Source organism: Oncorhynchus nerka, linkage group LG24 (assembly GCF_034236695.1).
Source record: "Oncorhynchus nerka isolate Pitt River linkage group LG24, Oner_Uvic_2.0, whole genome shotgun sequence".
Lineage (NCBI taxonomy): Eukaryota > Metazoa > Chordata > Actinopteri > Salmoniformes > Salmonidae > Oncorhynchus > Oncorhynchus nerka.
Genome location: NC_088419.1, coordinates 45,784,546 through 45,809,030, shown reverse-complemented (window position 1 = coordinate 45,809,030; position 24,485 = coordinate 45,784,546). Strand labels below are relative to the sequence as shown.

Genomic DNA, 24,485 nt, shown 5'->3' with positions numbered 1-24,485 from the left:
TAATGACGACCATTGTTTAACTAATCCATTTGACGACCACGACCAGTCTTTGTCGCGGTAGTGTTCACAGACATGATAGAATGTTAGTGCTGGCATTTAGACTGTGTGTGTTTGTTTCATTATACACTTTTATTTAATGCTATTTTGTCTTGAGCCTGAAATTAATTTTCAGTTATTAGGTATAGTTATTGTACTTCCTTAGAATATAGTATTTCACCCTGTTTTATTCAAGTCTTTGAACTCAGAACATTAAGGAATCCAAAATGTCTAACATAAGCCTCTGCTTAGTGTCAAATCTACTTTTCATAATCATAACCAAATGCCTCATTGTATAGTGTGTGTATACAGTAGACAGTTTGTTCTGTACACAGCAGATGTTTGGATGGATGCATAGATAGATCAACGAAGTCATGCAGCAGCTATAAACAGCCAGCCCAACAGTGCTCCCTACTCTGCTATACTGCAGCCTGCTCTCCGGCCTCCTGGGCTCTAACATGTTTGTCTTTGCAGTGTGAACGGCCTAAGCCTCTCTACTCAGCTGTCATAATTTGTTAATGAGCCTTTTCATAGAAAAAAAGAAAAAGCGAAGACGGGAAAAAATAAAGAAAAGAAGGGGCTCTTCACGAGTGACTGAAAGCAGAGGTCGGTCCAGAGGGAACCCAGGGGCGACATCAGACCGATTTCAGAGCGGCCCGTGATGGCATCTCTGTAGCTATATATTAATATTAATGGACCACGGGCCGCAAAGCTGCAGGCTGCAGGCCTAAGCCTCCAACAGGTGCCTTACAGCTCCACTTCACTCGGAAAACACCAGCTGAGAGTCCTTCAGATCAAAGAGGGGTATAAGAACCTTCCCACTACCCACCATGGACCCTCAGATAGAAACCCTAAAAAAGGAAGGAGAGGGAGAAGAAGAAGAGGGGAAAATTAGAAAAGTTGAAGAAGTTAGCAGAGTTAGTCATCCCTGGCAAATAATGTTTTGAGTCACTTTCCGGAGTGGAGAGGGTAATATGGCCCGGGTCGATATTTTTTTCCCCCTTGAGAAAGAGATTGACTTTTGTTTGGAGTTTGTGAGAAGTGGGAATCAGGAGGTGGACAATGGGACTCCCCACAGTGAGGGCCCGAGAGGAGCCATCTCAAATCAGTGAGCCAGGGGACGGACTAATCCGCCCATTGTCCCTCCCCAGCCACCGGCCGCACATCAACACATTCAATCCCATTGTCCCCACCCTCATGCAGCAGGATTTGCTCTCACCAACAGCCAGTTTTGTCCGAGGCAGTTCGAGCGGAAGTTTCTCACTGACAATTTGCCCCAAATAGATTTATCAAATGAGAATCCTACCGCACTGACCACACCGTACGGCACCGACTTGTGGCAGTTTTGGGTTCTGGCATAATGAGCTGTTGGAAGGTTCCTATTAGGTGAATTTGGTTAACTGTAGCCAGGTGTGTTGTACAGGTAGATGGGTGTAGATGTGTCTGGGGGATAGGAGATGTGCCTGTTAGTGTGTGCATGTGTGTTCGACCAGGGAGTCGAAGTCTATGAGAGGCTGGGTGTTTCTTCCTCTTTGTACCAATCCCAAAGACCCAGACAGAAAGAGGGATGCCCTGGGTTGACCCCCTGACAGGTTTGGTGGAGGAAGGTGGGTGGGTGGAGTAGTGGTTCAGGAATGGTTGGGTGGAGAGGGGTAGGAGGGTAGTGGGCCAGGGATGGTTGTCTGGCCACCCATCATTCAACAGGTCAAGGGGGTGTGCCATCCCTCTGGCTGTCTGGGATCAGTAGTGGTAAGGAAACTGGGACACTGGGCAAGGTCTGGGTGATTGCTTCTACCCTCACCCCTCATCCCAACCCACGGTCAGTCCTCAACGCCAGGTATCTGTCTCTCATGTTTTGTCGACTCTTCATCGGGGCAGTCCATGGTGATGAAATTTGACTTGTTTACTATTGTAGTCTAGCCATTTGTTATTTAGCCATCCGTTATTGACTCTAATTTGTGATGCTGATTGTAGAATTTTACATTAGCATATTTCAAAACTAGAACATTTGAATTTATTCACCTTATTTTGTTATTTAATAGCCCATTTCATTTTCACAGACTTATGTTTCCTGTTTATGATTTCTTTAATAATGTATATGCCGATTAAGATCGGTTGCGACAATTCGTCTTCGTCCTTGATTGTCATAGTGGAACAATTCACGGTGGTAATATCTACATTCTATAGCGTATAGGGTTATAATGACTTCCAATAAGTTACTCGAAATTTCAAAGACAATTTACAGTAAGTATAGATGCATATTGATTCCGTCAAGCAAAAAACAGATAGGCCCCTAGACAATCCACTGTCCTTTGTTCACGATTTTTCATTGACTGCTGGAGATGAAGGGAGTTCTAAAACAAAAAGTTAAAGCAAGCAATTCGGGCAACAATGATGTTGTGGTTATATTTGTGTAAAGGCTATCAGTGAATGACGAGGATTAGGGAGATCTCGCACATTCAGCCCCCCCCCCTTCCTGGCATAGCCTGGCATAGAAACAATTGTGTGAAATAAAGCTCATTGTACTAAATATGGAATATCATAAAAATTGGGAAAGTAATTATTTCCTTCATATGTAAAACAAAAAAAAGTTTACTAAAATATATTTTTGTTTTTAGACAGTATCTGAGGCACTTGCACTTGTAGCCTGTGTATATCAACTTGTGTAGTTTGCTCATTAAAGCTAGAATCCTTAGTTGCTACATCCATTTTTGAATTTATTAATGACATACCCATTGATTGTTGAAGAATATTAAATATGGCCTAAATGCCTCCTGAGATTAGTTCACCCATTGTACCCCATCACAACCCAAAATATAAGCTTGTGTTATTCCAATGTAAATGTAGACAAACAATGTATAGACTCAAAACATGGTTATGGTTAGCCTTTGCAAACTTTGTGTACTTGTGTGACCTTTCCCCACAGAGGGGTAGGGGGGGGGGGGATTGGTTGGTTATGAAATGTGTAAATGAGATGGGTAGGAGGGAGGAAAATACACTGATTCACCAGAGAAAAGACCAACACTATAACTTTGTAGTTATAATAGACGGTCAGTCCTTGCATCCATAGCTATGTCAATGAATTTGAGAGTGGTTACATTTCTCCAGGCACATCTTTCAGGTTTTTACCAAAACCAAAATAGAGGCGGATGCCCGCGTTGCTATTGTTTCAGTTAAGGATTCTAGCTTTAACCTTTTCGTTGTATTTATTTATAACATACTTGGAGAATTTAATACTTGGACCAGCTCGAGCATACTCAAAACTGACTCAACCAAGCAAGCCATGATTAAGGCATTTTTGTGAAAAACATGACAACGACTAATTGCAATTAACTACGCCATTGTACCCCGCCCTTGTCTGTTTAAATCGACACTTTAAACGTTCATATGACCTCTGGGCTACCGTGGGAATGTTCAAAATTAGAAACAGAATTATCGATTTCTGGAGTTACGGGTCGAAAGCGTCACAAGCTGTCAAGGTCAGTGAGTCAATGATGGGTCTACGGGCGCGGCTCCCTCGCCCCTGCACTCCCTGCTCCTCAGACGAAGAGGAGAGGCTGCATCTTTCCGCCCCGGCAAGTGGGCAAAGGTGGCGAGAGAGAGACCACCACACTGCTCTAGTTTAGGCTACATTAGCGTGTGAGTCCCCGACCCAGAACCCCTGCTTCGTTGCCGACTACAAAAGGTCTGTGGGAACCGCTGTCTTTCATGCCCAAACGGTCTACCGTTGACGAAATCCATAACTCACCCTCTCTCGATGATAATCGATCGACATTCGTTTTAGACAATACTAGTAACAACTCACGTTCAAGTGAATGCACCATGCACATAAGCGCAACAGGTGCACATTCAATTGTGTTCAAATATGTTAACTAGCCGTTGAAGAGGTTGCACCTATTGAAACATTTTCACTAAAACATTATAGACGCAGCAGTCAGAAAGAATGGTAAGAAATAGAGAGAAGAGATCAATAGCGATGTACAACACCCCGTAATATTAATTCACCGATAGTCGCATCTAAATAGCCCAGTGTTTTCTTTCCCACTTCACTTGCCTCCAAGCGAGTCCTGTGAGCCGGGTGACGTCATGCTGGCACACAGAAGTTGGGAGTAGAAAGCATGGAAAAGCTAAGTGGGTGAAGCAAGCGGAATTCTCCACCCTCCGCCTTTTCTGACACTTCTCGTAAATATTACAGTTAAGAAGAGCCTTGTTTTTTTGTTGGTTTAGACTGGACTCACTGGGTAGTCCGTCTGTTCAGGAGCGCCGATCCGGCAGTTTTCTAAACAACTTTGTGCGCGGTGTTGAGCTCCGAGCAACGGTGGAGCTGTTGCCACTCGCCGCTTGTAGACGGATCTCTATCCGGTTTTCGCGCTACTGTCCACACTGCCTGGACCTTGTGTGACTCAACGTCCAAGATTTGCAAATACTCCATAATCCATCTTGGTAACTAGAATTTGGTAATCCTTAGAAAATATCAAATTGGGCGACATTACAGAAATCTAATTGTTTTAAGGAAAACTGTAGGCTATATTTCATTTTTTGATATTCTTCAGCTGTTACTTTTGCACCGACAGTGGATTTGTTAAAATATAAATCAGTGTAGAACGACACTGTCCACGATGAGCAAAGCCACCTGTTCAACAAGTGGGTGTTTGGATATTCTGAATGTTAAATCAAGTAAGTAGGCTACAGTTCCTATTTGTCCTTCACATATAATTAGGTATTCATGTATTTATAATTATTACTTCAAACATGTATTATTCGAAAAGTAATAGGATATTATGTGAAAAGGGTTGAAACATTCCGAAATAAAGTCAGCGACAATTTGCGTTTACCTTGGAGTTGCTGTAAGCTATATCTGCTAACCCATAAAATTGTATTTTTTAAATTTAATTTTCCAATGTGAGAATGGTAGCCTAGGCATACTCCCCACAAATATGACTCATTGAGCACTGTACAAGATAAGGCGCTGATTATTTACCTGTTTAATTCTAGTTATTTGTTGTTGAGTATTATTACATTAATATCTCATGGAAAATTACACTGCAAGTACAGTGAGTTACAAGACTGAGGAGGTGAGAGAAGGGGTTAGTTAGGGTTAGAATGTTCCTGAAATAGTGTGCGAAAGACACATACTATCTAGGCCTACATGACGCTGAATAAGAACACAAACTATAGGCTACAGTTTCTTGCTGTTTCCAATTTAAAGTCCTGCACTTCGAAGTCTATAGTGAGGGTTATCGAGGTAGGGGCCAATGTGCCACCATTGCATGATAGCCCAGTCAGCTAATTTATTGATTAACAACTTAGTCTTGGTGTGTGTGTGTGTGTGTGTGTGTGTGTGTGTGTGAAGGTTCAAATACAGAATGTGTGTGCAAATAACTGGATTAATGAGACAACAATTGGCCATATATTATATATTCTGTACTAGCTTGCATGTATTTGTATTCTTACATAAAGTGTTGCTAAACTGAAAGCACGTCCAAACGAAATGTGCCTAAAACCCATAGGTTATTATTCGTTTCACCAATGCCTGGTTGGTTGCTATTTAGGCCTTGGAAAATTTCAGGCAGTAGCCTAATCTACAATTATTCACTTCCATATAGCTTTTAACTAGAATAATTCACATCAACATCACAATCATTATTATAGCCTATTGCTTTCCTCCAAGTTCATTGCACACATTGTGGCTGGTCACAAAAACCTTTCGCTCAGTCAGTAAAACTAACTTCTTTCAGCAGGTTTTGGGACTGATGGTAATCAGTAATGGAATATGCCATATATTTTTAAGCAATTACGGCACACAATGGCGACGACTGGGACCCCCATGGAGAGAAGTTAAGACGTGTTCCCACTCACACCAAAATCAAGCTCATTTTATTTTCCTCCAACAGCATTATATTAATTCTGCCCTTTATTAGTGCGTAGGCCTAATTATAATTGTTCAGTGAGGAAAACATTTGTTATATTGGATTCATTCGTTATATAGGCCTACTTCTATGCCCATAATAGTTTCAGATGCGCAATTAGGCTATTGTCAACTTGTATTAATTGTTTAAGGTTATACAGTCATTATTTTTTAATGAATAGTTTGAGTCACTTCGTTTACGCCTATTTTATTTGTTTTTGTAGCCATGGCATCAAATATTTTTTCTAAATAATTTAGATGTATGCTGGATTTAAAAATCCTTAACCACGTGATATAGAAATGTAGGCTAATAGACAACCACTCTTGAGACACTTTGTATAATTGGTGTGTTGAAGTCCCAACACCTCGCCGAAGTCGATTGTTTTTGCTGCTCTGTCGTTATGGGGTTGTATTCGAATTCCCATGCTACCCTTTTTTGATGGGTCACTGGTGAATCAATGAGCAGGTGGCGAAACGTCACTGTAATTACATAGCCGGCGTATCCCGCCATAAAAATACTCCCTCATATACATACAAATATAATTCTTTCAAATGGATTTGAATACAAATCTTTATAGAAATCAATGTTGTTTCATTTACTCCCGGGTCAATTTACATACACTTCATTTGAGTTAGTGAAACGAGTTGGTGCGCATTATTCTCTGTGCGGTGTCACTCCCTAATCCGCAGGCCTATAGACCTGCGGGATAAAGCAGCTGTCGATTCCCATTATGAGGGTGAGTTGGCAGCTTGTCGAGATCGGGGCAGTCAGACGAGGTTCAATGGGGAAAATCATTAAGTTAACACTTTCCCTAATGTCTCCATTGTGTGGCCCCGGGCATTGTCTTTAGAGACCTCAGGTATGACGCTTCCCACGAACTCACAAGATACGCGCGCGTGTACATGCCCATGGCCGGGCGACCTATTATTAAGGCACGGGACGCTGCCCATTGTCACGTTGTGTATTTTGTTTTGTCGTCCCTCATTAAAAGGGAGGGGGGTGATGAGGTGGAGGGGGTACAGTGCATGAGTTTGAATACAGAATTTATTCTGATGGGTGCTCTTCCAAGCCTTTGATGACGCGTAAAACACATTTCTGATTCTTGATTTTGAGGCACAAAGTACACTAACTATCAAAAGTAATAAAGATTAATTAATGAATGTGTATTCATTTTTATCCAGGTCGTATCTTGGATATCCCGTGTAAAGTGTGTGGGGACCGGAGCTCTGGGAAACACTATGGCGTGTATGCGTGTGACGGCTGCTCTGGCTTCTTCAAGAGGAGCATCCGCAGAAACAGAACATACGTCTGTAAATCAGGCTGTCAGGTAGTAGGCAGTGTTTCTGAATTTCATGGTAATATATTTTCAATTCAGGGGGTCCTAAATGTATGCAAATATGACCTGTAGTTTTGGCGCACACACTGCACATTTTTACACGTCTTACGTTATTGGTCAGCCTTGAGTCTGCAGGGTTGAATCTCCCCTGAGATGTGTCTCTGAGAGGGCCCAGCGATGCAGGGCACGGCAAGGCCTAATTGCATCACCTACCAGGGTCATTGACTGGCGTTAAACACAGTCCTGCATTAATTTATCAGGTGTAATCCAATCTAATGTAATGACACTAACCCGAGGATTTAGCCAGCAGTGGGCGGGATAGCCCTACTTATCCTCGGGGATAAGACTGCTGCTGAGCCGCGGGGGATCGAGTCAATAGCTATGATAATAACACATCCTTCACCTGTAGATTTTCTCTGCCCTCAAACGTGTTAATTTTCTTGCGATTTTCTCTCTCTCTCGCTCCCCCCACCTCGCTCTCTGTCTCTCTCTCGCTTCCTTCCCCCTCTCGCTCTCTGTCTCTCTCTCGCTTCCTTCCCCCTCTCGCTCTCTGTCTCTCTCTCCCCCTCTCTCTTTTCCATCATAGGGAGGATGCCCCGTGGACAAAACGCACAGAAACCAATGCCGAGCGTGCCGCTTGATAAAGTGTCTCGAAGTGAACATGAATAAAGATGGTAAACGGGCTTAATTAAATTATTATTTTGGCTATACGCCCGCTATGACATTTCGGTTTAAGGTGGCCAAATCGGATGGAAAACCCGTATTTAACGGAATCAGCTGAGAGCTGGGTAAACAGTGGACGTATTCATAAAGTTATCATGAGAGGCTAAGCCTTTCACTTTACCAATCTTAGAACAAAATAAAAACATTTTTAAATAAGGCATTCAGACTATTATTTTACTAAAGAGTCTTGTCCCTGCTCTCCATTTCTCAGCCGTTCAGCACGAGAGGGGTCCCAGGACGTCCACCATACACAAGCAGGTCGCCCTATATTTCCGGGGGAACAAAGAGGTGAACGGTTCATCGACCCACTTCCCGGGTTCGAGCCTACCGGGGCCGCCATTGTTCACTACGGTCACACAACTGGAGCCACCTAACTTGGAGATGAGCACAGTAGCCTGCACGCCGGAGAGGCAGGCCATCGTGGGACTGGCCCAGCCCACCCCGAAGGTAAGCCTCTGTCCTCCGCTCGCACTTCACTCACCGAGCAGCGCTATGTGGGCAATGAGTCAACGAGGCCTGCACGTTGCAAAGTTATTTATTTTCTCCACTTTTAAGCGGTTTAGAAGTTGATATTCCCGTCCTGATTCAACAGCTTCGAGGGACACAATATGTCATTCATGTGTTCACCTAAATCCAACGCAGGCAACATGAGTTTATAGCCTACATCTTAGTTTTTTTTAATGAGATACACACACAGGCCTATTTGTCACCAACGTGCAGCATGTTATTTATTAGTCCTATAACACAATATTTATGTTTTATTCAAATAGCACCCACAGGCGCCATTTGTTTATTGACCTCTTGCATTGCAGTACCCTCACGAGGTCGGCGGCACGCCCATGTATCTCTATGAGGTTGCTACTGAGTCGGTGTGTGAGTCAGCCGCGCGCCTGCTGTTCATGAGCATCAAGTGGGCCAAGAGCGTGCCCGCCTTCTCCACGCTCCCCTTACCTGACCAGGTATGCCACTATATTCAGTATATGGATATTATAGGCGACTTTATTAAGCTATCCCTTTCCAAAAAGAAAAGTTGCAATTCCATAGGCCTAAATCCATTAATCGAATAATATGACAAATGTGTGCAAAGCATACATCCCTATCTATATTTTCTCAAAAGTATATTAGCCATGCTCATGGGGGCTGACTGAGGTTTGTAATCCGTTTTGCAGCTGATCCTCCTGGAGGAAGCCTGGAGAGAACTGTTTGTTCTGGGCATAGCGCAGTGGGCCATTCCGGTGGACTCCAACACCCTGCTCGCTGTTTCCGGTATGTAACCTATATGATCAACAGGATCAATAACTCTACTTATTGTACTTAGGCTACTTACTATCGTTAGGTTTTGTTTAGATTATTTTCGTTTCAATTTTCAGAACGAAAGTGGAGACATATTTTGCATTCCTTTTCTGTTTTTCGAAATATTCACAATATCCTCAATACAATGTAACAAAACTTTGTAAATGTTTCTGCATATGTTTCGTAGCTAATATCGTTATTGCCCCCCCCCCTCCCCCCTCCCCTCCCCTCCCCCCAATGAAGGTATGAATACAGACAACACAGAGTCCCAGTGGATGAATAAAATAATCTCCGAAATACAAACCCTGCAAGAGGTCGTTACCTGGTTCAGACAGCTGCGCCTGGACGCAACTGAGTTCGCCTGTTTGAAGTGCATCGTCACGTTTAAAGCTGGTGAGTTGAAGAGGGGGTACTCAACATTTATTTTAAACGAAATTATCCTCACTAAAGTAATAAGAAGGCAGCGTTGGGGTCAATGTAATTACATTTCAGTAAAATAGTCAGACATTCGTTAGTGGGGGGACAGAAATTCTACACATTTAGCCATGGGGGAAATATAAAAATGTGCAGCTTTTACAGCTAATCTCATGCTATTGCACACATTTTGCCATTAGGCCTGAGATAAATCTTTGCATCTTTAAAAGCTTGATGCATTTGTGTTGACTGTGATAAATAAACTGGATTATGAACTGTCTTGTTGTACATAGTCCCACTATTTTATGGGACCAAAAGTATTGGAACAAATTCACATATGTGTTTTAAAGTAGTAAAAAGTTAAGTATTTGGTCCCATATTCATAGCACACAATGACTACATCAAGCTTGTGACTCTACCAATTTGTTGGATGCATTTGCTATTTGTTTTGGTTTGCTTTTCAGATTATTTTGGGCCAATATAAATGAATGGTAAATAATATGTTGTGTCATTTTGGAGTCACATTTATTGTAAAATAAGAAAATAATGTTTCTAAACACGTCTACATTAATGTGTGATTAGGGATAAACCTGCCTGAATCGTGAATAATGATGATAAGAATTATATTTGATGATGTTTGCATGTTTAGGGAAAAAGATACATATTAATGTCCCGTTTGGAACTCTGGCAAATAGAGAGCATTTAAAAAACGTATTTTTATTTTTATTCTGATTCGGTGGGCCTGGCTCCCCACTGGGTTGGCCCGTCCAGGCCCACCCGTGCCTACACGACTTTTTGAATTCCAATCAATTCAGGAAGCACACTGAAATTCCAATTCCAATTCTCTTCAATGCTTTTCAATTATGAACATTTGGAATTGGAATTTGGTGTACATTCTGAATTGATTGGAATTTAACTGACTTGCCTAGTAAAATAAAATAAATAAATGGAATTGACCCCAACCCTGCGAGGTCACCAATAGTTAAGGAAAAAAGGTGAAAAAGGTAGAATAGTCAAGGACATAAAAGCCAAATAACATGTTTTTTTAACATTACAATTGCACATTTTTGAAGAATTTTTTCTTGTATGAACATGTCCATTGAAAACAATGCATTTGTCAGGTGCAGCGTGAACATAATGGCAGTCAGTAACCATGCTGTTTATTCCTTTTCCCTTCAAGCAGTGCCAACGCATGACGGGTCGGAGTTGAGGAGTTTCCGCAACGCCAGTGCCATTGCTGCACTCCAGGATGAGGCACAGCTCACCCTAAACAGTTACATACACACCAGGTGAGACATTTGATAAAAACAAACAGTTATTTTTGTCTAAACAGATATGCTCTTGTTTAATTCAGCTATGTGTTCCATTTACCAAAATACTTGCCACACAGGTGGCCAATATAGCCATATTTACTGTATCTACAATAGGCTATTATGCACAAAATTAGTCGTTAGGCCATCCCCAGAACGTCACGAAATGGTTGCCTAAAGTCATCTGGACGTTGTGTCATTGTGCTTTGGAGGTTTGTGGATATATATGCTATTTTTGGGGGGTTGTAAAACCACTATTTGGTCAACAGTAATGTGCATTATTCAAATCTATGCAATGAAAGTATATGCCCTGTCCCTGTTTCGCTGCCAGCTTTCACTTCCTTTCCCACCTGTGCGCACAAAGTAGAGGGAAAGATTAATTCTGATAAACGCAAGCGTACGATGATTGCGCAACATTTCAACATGGCAATTGTGGGGAAAACACAGTTTGTAAAGCAACTTTGATAAAGAGAGGAGAGCCTAAGCTTTATGTGAGTATTATTTCTCAACTCTCAATATTGAACAAATGGCAAGCACGTTACATCCCAGTATGTAGGCTAATATGATTTCGAAATTATGCGCGTTCGCAGAGAGTAGCGCACCTTTTGCATTGAACACATCAAGTAGCCTAGTACCCCCTGTATATATGCCTTGTTATTGTTATGTAATTTTCTTGCGTAACTTTAAGATATATATATATATATATTCTTTTTTTCACTTTAGTTTATTTAGTAAATATTTTCTTAATTCTATTTCTTGAACTGCATTGTTGGTTAGGGGCTTGTAAGTAAGCATTTCACGGTAAGGGCTACACCTGTTGAATCACGTGACAAACAACATATTCTATTTGATTAAAGAGTTCTATATATAACTTTTAGAGGTTCCTTATGTGAAGACAGCGATAGAACACTTTTTGGTCCTTTAAGGAAACCTTTTTTTTAGTGTGTGCAAGATTGCTACCTCTAAATATGATTTTGTTGCTAGATAGCCATCTATGTTTTCGCATATTGGCCTAATCTATAGGCCTATGCGACACCCCCTGAGGATGTGGGACCTCACAACAAATTAGCTAGATTGCTATCTCTAAATATGATATAGTTGCTAAATAGCCATGTAGTTGATGAATCTATCAGTACATTTAATGTCCTACACAATTATTTCGTCTGTAGCCCTACGGTACAGAGTCAATGTGTGTGGGTACATGTTAGTCGAGGTAATTTGTAAAGTGACCATGCATAGATAATAAACAGCGAGTAGCAGCAGTGTAAAAACAAGCGGGGGTCAATGTAAATACTACGGGTGGCCATTTGAGAACAGTCTATGACGTGGTGACTGGAGTTTGCTATGCAGACATATAATTATTATGACGTAGAAGGACAACTTACATACATGAAGCAGCCGGAAGGGAGATCATCTGCCTCTTATAGTTGGGTTACTGCCATACTTTGCAAATAATAAATATTGTGTTAAAGTCCCAGTGCAGTCAAAAACGTGATTTACCTGTGTTTAATATATATTTCCACACTATGAGGTTGGAATAATACTGTGAAATTGTAAAATGATGATGATGCCCTTTAAGTGTAAGAATGGTTTGAAAAGAACGTCTGAAATTTCAGCCTGTTTTGGTGGAATGGAGTTTAGGCCTGCTTGGCGACATAAATGTAGTTAATAAACCAATAACAGCTAGTATTCAGTTTTCCCCTCCCCACTCAGACCACTCCCAGACAGTCCTAGCAAAGTTATTGCTTGAGTCATTTCCCTTTGCAAAGAAGCTATTTTTGTTTCTTTTTGACAATTTTAATTGAAAACAATCCCAGTCAGTACTTAATTGTTACCCAGAAATGATTTGATATTGAGATAGAAACGCCTGCATTAGACCTTAGGCTTGTGTGAGGCTGCTCGAACATGGGAACCATTTCATGAAGCTCCCGACAAACAGTTATTGTGCTGACGTTGCTACCACAGGCAGTTTGGAACTTAGTAGTGAGTGCTACAAGTGATGACAGATGTTTTTTTACACGTATCACTCAGTGGTCCCGTTCTGTGAGCATCTGTCCTACCACTTCGCGGCTGAGCCACTGTTGCTCCTAGATGTTTCCACTTCACAATAACAGCACTTACAGTTGACCGGGGCAGCTCTAGCAGGGCAGAAAGGTGGCATCCTATGACAGCACCACATTGAAAGTCACTGACCTCTTCAGTAAAGCCATTCTACTGCCAATGTTTGTCTTTGGAGATTGCATGGCTGTGTGCTCAATTTTTTCTTTTTTACACCTGTCAGCAACAGGTGTAGCTGAAATAGCCAAATCCACTAATTTGTAGGGGTGTCCACATAGTTTTGTATACATAATGTGTTACTTTTTGTCCATATCGCCAGCTCTATGAGAACGTCTTAAAAACGTCCTTGATGACATTCCCGGAACGTACTGGGAACTAGATAGAGCCCTCTTGGACCATGACAACGTCCTAACGTGAGAAAACAAGGACCTGTATAAAACATCCCTTTGTGGTCGTCATAAGGAGAACGTCCTGTCAGAGCCAAAAGGGACATTCCCTAATGGTCATGAAAATACTTTATCGTAACATTCTGTCGGTAGCAAACCAGGACCTGTCTGAAACGTCCCATTGCGGTCATGACATGTCCCGAGCATAACGTAATGTCATAATCTAATAGGAACCTAATTGTAATGGTCGCTAGTGGACATCAAAATACCTTATTATAACGTTATACTGTGACAAAACCGGGACATGTAATGAATATCCTTTTATGGTCCCAATCATGTCTTAATGTTCCCGAATGATCTGAGAACGTCAGTGGGATAACGTTTCACTGAAACCCTAAAAGGGAGCTAATGGGAACGTCGCCTAATGTCCTTAGGACGTCCCCTGTTTGCTGGGTACTTGTTCAATTCATATAAACAGTTACAAGCACAAAATGTTGAGGGAGGTCACTGTGCAATTACTCAAAAGTCTCAAATGAAATTTAAAGGTGATGAACGAATTCAGTGTCTAATCAAAAAGCATATTTTGTCCAACAGGTAAAATAATGTGTTAATTGTGTAGATAATCTTCTAAGAAAACCCATGGTCCACTTGTAGGAAGGCCAGAATTAGGGTGACTAAATCAATGGCCAGAGAAAAAAAGTTGTAAAAAAACAGGAACATTTTATCATGTCACCTAGGCTTGATTCTGTGTTCTCGTCATCTTTCTTCTCGAATCCGCAGGACATAAAACAATATAGAGAGGTAAGACAGATATCGATTTTGAGACATGACATATAGTATTTTAGGATGCACTTTTCATATTTTTTTTTCATATCGAAATTCCTGTTCTTATTCAAAGATTTCTCAAGGAGCACTATACCAAGCTTTTATTTTAATTCAGCTCGTGTCATACTAATTTAGCTTTTTGTAACCTGTGGAAACAACTTTGAAGATGACCACCACAAAATATAAATCCTCAAAAGCATTTAGAGAAATCTGCAGCTCTGTCAACAGAGCTTGGTGCTCTCAGATGTATTACGTAACCAAATCTGACTTTTTGGATAAAATGTTAATGTTATGTTAGAGAAAGAACACACTGAACAATTCAGAACAAGAATAATCATAGTTTGATTGCATTTTGAAACATAGGGATGTGACATTTTATCACCAAAGCACGTTTTTGGCCACTCTGGGCAGAGTGGGTTGACAACCTAAATCTCTGCATCTTTCTTGTTATTTGCAGATATCCAACTCAGCCCTGCCGCTTTGGGAAGCTGCTCCTACTTCTACCAGCTCTGCGGTCAGTCAGCCCATCCACCATAGAAGAAGTATTTTTCAAGAAGACCATCGGGAACGTGCCCATCACAAGGCTCCTCTCTGACATGTACAAATCAAGCGACATATGAGTTTATTTCCGCCATATCAACATTACGCTCACTAGCCAAGAGTGTCTGTTAAGGCTCATAGACACAAACATTCTAATGAGCACGTGACAAATTGAACTTGAAGAACATAAAAACTTTGATTTTACAAATCTTTGGGTTAGGCTTACGTTTTGAGGATGTATACTGAACAGAAATATAAACAGAACATGTAAAGCATTGGTCCCATGTTTCATGAGCTGAAATAAAAGACCCCAGATTTTTTTCCTTACGCTCAAAAAGCTTATTTCTCTCAAATTTGGTGCACAAATTTGTTTACATCCCTGTCTGAGCATTTCTCCTTTGCCAAATTAATCCACCCACATGAATGGTGTGGCATATCAAGAAGCTGATTGTTCATTACACAGCTGCACCTTGTGTTGGGGTCAACAACAACAAAAAACACTCTAAAATGTGCAGTTTTGTCACATAACACAATGCCACAGATGTCTCAAGTTTTGATGGAGCCTGGAATTGGCATGCTGACTGCAGGAATGTCCACCAGAGCTGTTGCCAGACAATTTACTGTTAATTTCTCTACCATACCAACGTCGTTTTAGAGAATTTGGCAGTACATCCAAACGGCTTCACAACTCCATATCCGGCTTCATTACCTGCAGGATCGCCAGCCACTCAGACAGCTGATGAAACTGAGGAGTATTTCTGTCTGTAATTAAAGCCCTTTTGTGGGGAAAAACTCATTCTGATTGGCTGTGGTCCTGCACAGTCATGTGAAATTGATTTAAAATGACTGATTTCTGTATATGAGCTATAACGCAGTAATATCATTGAATTATTGCATGTTGCATTTTTTTTTGTTCAGTATAATAATAGAATTGTCTAGCCAATTTAAGATTGCTACAATTTCGCTAAATACTGCAATCTCTGGTTTACACAAAATAAGGAAAATCTTTAGTTGAAATGAGCCATCTGTGCGCAATTCGTGAACCTTTAAAATGTAGAGATGTTTTTGAGTGTCTCAAAGACCAATAAGCTTTACGACCAATGCCCTTTCAATCTTTTATTGCCATGTTCAATCTGATCGACTGGAAGAAACCAAAAAAAATGATTCACAGCATGATCCACGGTCAGATGTGCTATAGGGTCGTTGCCCCCTTGCCCAATACTGAAACAAAGGGTGTGAAGCGTCACAACTGCCTGCATGAAGTAGAGGGGCCACCTCCTCAAGGTAGGAGAATGCTGATTGTCCTCTAGGAGCTCGTGTGATGATCCCATACAAGCGATGAATGACAAGCAGAAGGAATTGAGAAATAAAACAACTTTTGGTATGTGCAGTTTTTAGTGTTCAAGGCTGAGTGAAAGAAATGTCACCTGTTTGCGTTTGTGTGTCAGTATGTGTGGGGAAGTATTAAGTAGGAAGTTAGACACTAACACTGGAAACATATATTCAGCACTTGGATTTGTGGATTTTGTTGTTGGCTGTAAATATTTTTCTCTGTTGTACAAAGTGGGAGTTTTATTCTTGTGAGAGTTGTACTGAAATATATTAGAAGAATAAATGATATTGAAATATGTGTGTCCCAAATTGTAATTTAGTTACCTTATACCACATTGTTTGGGAAATTGATTTACATTTCCCTTTTGACTAAATATGCTATCCAGTTCTCTCAGGTACAGTGCCTTCAGAAAGTATTCATAACCCTAGACTTATTCCACATTTTGTTGTGCTACACAAAAAATCCCTAGTCATTTGCTGGTGACAAGCATACCCATGATGCAGCCTCCTCTATGCTGGAAAATATTAAGAGTGGTACTCTGTGATTGAATTTCCCCAGACATAATGCTATGTATTCAAGGACAAATTTCTTTGCCATATCTTTTGCAGTATTTCTTAAGCGCCTTGCTGTACACAGGATGCATGTTTTGGAATATTTAAAAAAAATTGTACAGGTTTCCTTCTTTTCACTCTGTCATTGAGGTTAGTAATTGTGGAGTAACTACAATGTTGATCCATTCTCAGTTTTCTTATATCACAGCCATTAAATTCTTAACTATTTAAAATCACCATTGGCCACATTGTGAAATCCCTGAGTAGTTTCCTTCCTCTCCGGCAACCGAGTTAGGAAGGATGCCTGTATCTTTGTAGTGGCTGGGTGCATTACATCATCCAAAGCCTAAATAACTTCAAAGACAAATTCAGATGCTGAATATCCATTAATTATTATTATTTTTTGACATATCTACCAATCGGTGTCCTTTTCGAGGCATTGGAAAACCTCTGATCTGTGCTTGAAATTCACTACTCGATTGAGGGACCTTACAGATAGTTGTATGTGTGGGGTACAGAGATGGTGTAGTAATTTAAAAAAATCAGGTTAACCACTATTGAACACAGAATGAATCCATGCAACTTATGCTCTTTGTTACTCATTTTTACTCCAGCTTGCCATAACAAAATGGTTGAATACTTATTGACTCAAGACATTTCAGATTTTAATTTTGTATTCATTTCTCACATTTTCTACCAACAAAATTTCACTTTGACATTATGGAGTATATTGTGTAGATCAGTGACACAATCTTAATTTAAAATTCATGTCGTCAAAATAACAATGTGGAACAAGTAGAAGCACTGTACAAGGCAGCTTTGGAATCTAAAATCACTTGAGCGTGACCCAGAGTGAAGGGTACGTTACCCTGAAATTGCAGTGAGAACAAATGCCATGGGTTTTAAAGCTAGGCTGCAGTGAAGTACACATTGAGCCATGGCCAATGCAATACATTTTCACAGGGGTTTCAAGTATTTTCTGATGAATCAAGGGCTTTACCTTTAATTGCGTTTCATATTTAGTATAATGATTTAAAAAACCTCACGCACAATTAACATTAATGTGGTTGCCATTGACAGGTGGTTCTAACTGCTGTATATCAGAAGCAGCATGGACCAAAGTGTGTGTCTATTCACTGAAATCTTTACTCAGGAAAAACATGACATCACCTCATGCATACGAGTGCGTTTGACCTATTTTATTGGAAAATGTTCAAAATAACAAAATGGCACAGCAGTATACACATTTCATAAACACATGGTCAGTTGGTGGGGTTCCCCTCTCTGGTGCATTTTTCTCATTATAAAATAATTTACAGGCTAACAAACAGTGGAAGTGCTGGCTGGTAGTACACAGACACACACATGCTTCAGCTCATGGTAGTGATGGACCGTCCACAAAGGGTGATTTTCAGAGTCAGGGACAAAGTGTGCCAAGGACATTGAGTAAAAACACTGTGTAATGTATGGGGTTTTAACATGAGGTTTGCATACATGGAAAGGTATTTTTTATATTTCTTTAAAAATGAATATCCAAGACATACCTCACTGATAAATATAGATAACATACTGTAAAATAAGGTAGTGGCATTGAGACAGCAAAAACAATGATATATTATTTTCAACCACAGTTTTTACATGTAGACCATTTCCTAGTTTGATCCAATCGAGAGTTGAAAATGAGCACTACATGAGATCACTAATCAACACGGAGATAAAAGACAAAGAAAGAAAGTGATTGCAAACAAAAGAAGAATGAAGATTATACAAGTGTTTGTGGCCAGAGCAGAGCAGGACCGTTAGCAGAACAGAGACCTTTGGGTTGTGGAGCGGGGCCTGGCCGAGTATAGACCGGGGCTGGGCCGCGTGGTGGCCCGCTTCTCTTAGGCTTGTCGTATTTTGGAGGGGGTATAGGTCTTGTCCACAGACTTGTCCTGTAGAAACATGTGCAGACAGCGCTCGTTCTGGGCCAAGGGGTGACCAGCCACTCTGAAACACAAAACAGGGAGAGACAAAGGTTTTACAAGTGGTTATGAATATATGTTGTTGTTACAGTCTGTCTGACATGGCCACAAAATACATGGTACATATTTTTCTTCCTGGAAAGAAATCTCAAAATACATTTTTTACTATAACAACACCCTTACTTAATCCTCTTCGTTCCTATCAAATCAAATGTATTTATAAAGCCCTTATTACATCAGCTGATATGTCAAAGTGCTGTACAGAAACCCAGCCTAAAACCCCAAACAGCAAGCAATGCACAGTGGCTAGGAAAAACTCCCTAGAAAGACCAAAACCTAGGAAGAAACCTAGAGAGGAACCAGGCTATGAGGGGTGGCCAGTCCTCTTCTGGCTGTGCTGGGTGGAGATTATAACAGAACATGGCCAAGATGTTCAAATGTTCATAAATGACCAGCAGGGTCAAATAATAATAATCACAGTGGATGTTGAGGGTGCAACAGGTCAGCACCTCAGGAGTAAATGTCAGTTAGCTTTTCATAGCTGATCATTGAGTATCTCTACGGCTCCTGCTGTCTCTAGAGAGTTGAAAACAACAGGTCTGGGACAGGTAGCATGTCCGGTGAACAGGTCAGTTCATCCACCTCTGGCCTGCTCGCCTCCCTACCACTGAGGAAGTACAGTTCCCGCGCAGCCCAGTCAAAACTGTTCGCTGCTCTGGCCCCCCAATGGTGGAACAAACTCCCTCACGAAGCCAGGACAGCGGAGTCAATCACCACCTTCCGGAGACACCTGAAACCCCACCTCTTTCAGGAATACCTAGGATAGGATAAAGTAATCCTTCTCACCCCCCCCCTAAAAGATTTAGATGCACTATTGTAAAGTGGCTGTTCCACTGGATGTCTTAAGGTGAACGCACCAATTTGTAAGTCGCTCTGGATAAGAGCGTCTGCTAAATGACTTAAATGTAAATGTCAGGGTTCCATAGCCGTAGGCAGAACAGTTGAAACTGGAGCAACCAGCACGGCCAGGCCCGCTATGTGGAACATAAGGCTTCCATGAGAGTGCCACGAGAGAGATTGACCATAATTGGACAGTACTGTGAAAAGTGTTGTCAAAAGTTCGGCAAAATATGCCCACATTTTCATCAGGTTTGTTTTACATTTTTTCAGTGTCCAAATGATCAGGTCAGATGCAATTTAGAAGACCACTGACCTGTCTTTAAATTCATAAAGTCCCCATGTTACATCTGAAGCAGGAGGCAGAGAATTTGATGAAGAGGAAAGGATTCTGGAAACCTGCTCATAATTACCATCAAGGTCAGGGAGAGGGATGGGGAGATTGAAGCAAAAGAGAAGAAAGAAAGAGAAGAGAAAGATGGAGGGGGAAAGAAGAGGAGAAAGAGAGCAAAAAAGTGAAAGGGCACCTGAGACCAAAAATAATATACTTCCTCTTAACAGACCAATTTCCAATGACAGACGTACTTTCATCATCCTATGTACTCAGCTACATTCTTAAAAGGGAAATATTTCTGAAGGGCAAGCATGACCCCAAGGGTTCATGTACAACAGAAACATTGTGGAGGATTTGAGGAGGCTTCCATTTGCCATTAGATGAGCAAGTTGAGCCCCCCTCCTGACACTCCATGACTCAATCAAAACGGACATTTATATTTTTTTTATTGGAGTTGAATTAAAATCCGTAAATAAGCTGGCCCCTGATCGCATCTAACCCTGTACCCACTCCTCCATCCTAACTCCGACTATATTCTCGCCTTTTGTTTTTGAACAATATCGCCTGCAAACTTCCCTTTAAACTTCACTGTGCTGTTCTCTCCTCCTCTGCTGGGTTGTTTAGAAATGATAACCATGTTTACCTCTAGGTAAATGGTTTTCCTCTCCACAATACACTCAATCACAGTTCATAACAGCAGAGCGAACCAACTCCACTCCGCTGTGCAGCTATTAAGTGTGAACAATGCCATGATCAACAGTAGCGTTTAATTCGAGCAAAAAAAATCTTAATTACCAACACATTCTTCGCTCTTTCGAAAAAAACTATTTTTTTCTCTTCTCGCTAGTCTTTAGGCATACTTAATATTCTAACAGGTATAATTTGCACATGAAACAAAGATAATAGCCAAGTCTGCAATCAAAGCAAATAATAACAGGCCCACTGTAACTTTTATTGTTCTCCACGTGGGAGTGAGAACACCTTGGGTAAAAAAATAAGCAGGGGTGCACACACCACCCATCGAGGAACCGTTCGCTGTAACTTGAGACTCAATTATCATAAATTACACATATAGAAAAAAACAAGTACTAAGGGACGCACTTGCGGCCTCTTTGGCTGTTCTTGTTCCTTTACTAGGCAATTATGAAGGAGAACGAAGGAGTAGACGTCCTGCTGTATGTGTTCAGTCTGTTAACGACACCAAGAAAGACGAGAGAAAATCTGTTTTATGTTAAGTGTTTCATAGGCTCCTAAGGTAAAGATTGAGCTAAGAGTGGCTGCAAATGAAATGTTTAACAAACACACACGCCTGACATCAAAAAGTAGTAATATCGCAACCAAACACAACATCCTGGCTCTAGGAAGCAGAGGATCTTGTCTGTGTCGACTCACTTGTTGAGGAACTGCTCCAGCCCAGCTCTCCGCTCCTCGATGAAAGAATCGTCAAATATCCCATCGTCCCCTCGGAACGGCAGCTGTCTGGAAAGAGCCTTCCCTGGGAGAGGGGGTACCACCACCTGAGAGGGACACACATGTTAACAAGTTAACATCTAGTTAGTTATATTGTTGTCTTTATCTCTCAGGTTTGATTAAATTATTCTTGTGTAATGTGTATTGAGACTTGTAAAGCCCCAGAGGGCTCACCTTGCTGTCTCTCTCTAGCTCCCCTCTGAGCCACTGAAAGTCGCTGTACCGTCTCCGCACACGAGACTCCTTCAACTTGAAGATGGGCAAGTTGGTCTGAAACACAGAGAGAAATCAGACTTAGGGGAACCAGAGCTAACATACTGTATAAGGGTAGTATAAATTGTAGGGTAAAATAAAGACAGATTTAGAGTATAAAGAACACTTGAACAAAACCATGATCTTATCGAGTGGAAAGTTGGCTACATTGTAGATTGAGTCAAGTATAAGTCAGTGACAAATTATATTGATACTAAACATTTATAAAGCTTTTTCACTAGGTCTCACAGTACACTGTATGGTACCATCTATCAATCCACAACCAATGAGTAGTTCAGTCAGAAAAACACCACGTATTACTTTCAACCATTTATTAGAAAGAAAATGACAATACATTAGGTCTTGGCGGTTGGCTCCGCTGCTTCAGGCTCGCTCACAGCCATAGCAAAGCTCATTACCATAATATAAACTACAGGCAGTGAGCGCGGTATAGCTATACTAATCGCCCCGACTGAAACAAAAGCAGGAGGCGAGCAGAAAACAGACATGCATAGTGAGTAACACGTTACAGCAACAGTATGTCACAAAGAAACAAGCACATAGCTTACACGTGGCAAACATCAGAGGACGTGTGTGCAGAAACTGGCCAACTAAATACACCGCCATATTAAAGTAGAGTGAGGAATCGAATTGTTGCAATATCAGCTAATTCAAACACTCAGGTTTCCTGTCTGAAATGGCTTAGCTTTATTAACCTGAGTGAATCACAGCCACCATTTTGTGCCAGAGGCACTCACCATACACTAGCTATGAGAGTGGAGAGTAGATGCAGAGTGAATGACCCATGCTTGCCATTTTGGCGTTTGGGCCTAGCCTTGTGTGAATCCCTCTGTGGAAAATTACTGTTAAGAGCCATACAAATAGAAATTAAATTGGAAATACTGTATTTAAAAAAAAATATATATATATTTAATCTTTACTTAACTAGGCAAGTCAGTTAAGAACAAATTTACAATGACTGCCTACCAAAAGGCAAAAGACCTGTGGGGACAGGGCTGGGATAAAAAAAAAAAAACATATATCAACGAGATTGACCAATAACCAGCTTGAGAGGGAGAAGGAAGAGCTGGTACAGAAGTGTACAACACACACATCACGACAAGCGAGACAACACAATACTACATAAAGAGAGACCTAAGACAACAACACAGCATGGTAGCAACACAACATGGTCGCAGCACAAAACATGCTACACACATTATTGGGCACAGCACAACAGCAAAGTGCAAGAAGGTGGAGACAACAATACATCACACAAAGCAGCCACAACTGTCAGTAAGAGTGTCCATGAGTGTCTTTGAATGAAGAGATTGAGATAAAACTGTCCAGTTTGAGTGTTTGTTGCAGCTTGTTCCAGTCGCTAGCTGCAGCGAACTGAAAAGACGAGCGACTTAGGGATGTGTGTGCTTTGGGGACCTTTAACAGAATGTGACTGGCAGAACAGGTGTTGTATGTGGAGAATGAGGGCTGCAGTAGATATCTCAGATAGGGGGAGTGAGGCCTAAGAGGGTTTTATAAATAAGCATCAACCAGTGGGTCTTGCGACGGGTATACAGAGATGACCAGTTTTTTAGGGTCAAGTTTCAGGAGCTCCTCTGACTCAGTGACTGCATGTAGGGAGACACTTTGTAGCAGGGCAGGGGAAAAAGAGGGAGAAGCATTGGAGAGGAGGAAATGTTGGTCGGGCAAGGAGGCATGGCTGAGTCAAATAGGAATCCTGACTTAAGGAAGTGGTGATTAAAGAGCTCAGCCAGGTGCTTCTTGTCAGTAACCACCACATCATCAACTTTAAGGGACATGGGCAGCTGTGAAGGAGGGTTTATTCTTCAGGTCTTTAACCGTTTTCCAGAACTTCTTGGGGTTAGACCCACAGAGAGAGGGAACTGCTCCTTAAAGTAACTAACTTTGGCCTTCCGGATAGTTCGAGTGCACTTATTTCTCATTTGCCTGAACGAGTATGCGTGTGCCGAGTCATTACAGAAAACACCAGACTGATCCCTATCAGGATTATTTGTGAGGATAACATCAAGAAGAGTAGCCTTTTCTGGGTATTTGGAGTCATACCTTGCGGGATTAGTAATAATCTGGGAAAGATTTAGGGAGTCCCATTGATTTAGAAATTGGGATAGGGGGCAGTATTTTGACGTCCGGATGAAAAGCGTGCCCAAAGTAAACTGCCTGTTACTCAGGCGAAGTCCTCCCAGATTGTAGTTCCTAGGGCTTCCACTGGATATGAAGTTTTTAGAAAGAGTTTCAGGCTGTTTAAAAAAAAAAAATGAACCAGAAATTGTAGTTTTTCTAGGTGGCTTCCATTTTGGCTGTAGTTTTTCCAAGTGAGTGAATGAGTGCATTCTTTGGTATTTTTCTCCGGTAAAGACAATAACGATTCTCTGTCTTAAATTGTATCGTTTATTTACATATTAGGGTACCTAAGGTTTGATTATAAACGTTGTTTGACTTGTTTGGAAAAGTGTATTAGTAACGTTTGGGATTCATTTTGTATGCATTTTGATGGAGGGAAACTGGGTGGATTATTTACTGAGTTTTAGGAGGACATTAATCGAACAAAAATACCATTTGTGATGTAACTGGGACCTTTTGGAGTGCCAACAGAAGATCAAAGGTAAGGCATTTATTATTTAGCTATTTCTGACTTTTGTGTCGCACCTGCCTGGTTGAAATATGTTTTTCACGCTTTTGTATGCGGGGCGCTGTACTCCGATAATCTCATGGTGTGCTTTCGCCGTAAAGCCTTTTTGAAATCTGACACAGCGGCTGGATTAACAAGAAGTTAATCTTTATTTTTATGCATTACACTTGTGATTTTATTAAA

The 24,485-nt window shown here is 41.1% G+C and overlaps 2 protein-coding genes across 4 annotated transcripts in view; one reads left to right on the top strand and one right to left on the bottom strand.

Annotated features, from left to right (window-relative positions):
- Window positions 1-4,655: 4,655 nt before the first annotated feature.
- Window positions 4,656-15,145, top strand: LOC115107511 (nuclear receptor subfamily 2 group E member 1-like). Its single transcript, XM_029630888.2, has 9 exons — window positions 4,656-4,713; window positions 7,127-7,272; window positions 7,868-7,955; window positions 8,216-8,451; window positions 8,817-8,963; window positions 9,174-9,270; window positions 9,541-9,690; window positions 10,892-11,000; window positions 14,748-15,145. Exons 1-9 carry the CDS (start codon window positions 4,656-4,658, stop codon window positions 14,908-14,910), a joined length of 1,194 nt encoding a protein of 397 aa, XP_029486748.2. The 3' UTR covers window positions 14,911-15,145.
- Window positions 15,146-18,495: 3,350 nt separating this feature from the next.
- LOC115108046 (sorting nexin-3-like) overlaps window positions 18,496-24,485 on the bottom strand; it is a 45,514-nt gene continuing 39,524 nt past the window's right edge. The window contains exons 2-5 of one of the 3 annotated variants that reach the window (XM_029631944.2): window positions 21,554-21,649; window positions 21,302-21,426; window positions 19,892-19,974; window positions 18,617-18,703 (exon numbers count right to left, since the gene is read on the bottom strand). In XM_029631944.2, coding sequence (XP_029487804.1) covers window positions 19,920-19,974; window positions 21,302-21,426; window positions 21,554-21,649 — 276 coding nt within the window. In that variant the 3' untranslated portion in view covers window positions 18,617-18,703; window positions 19,892-19,919. The other 2 variants (XM_029631943.2, XM_029631945.2) reach the window with 2 other exon arrangements.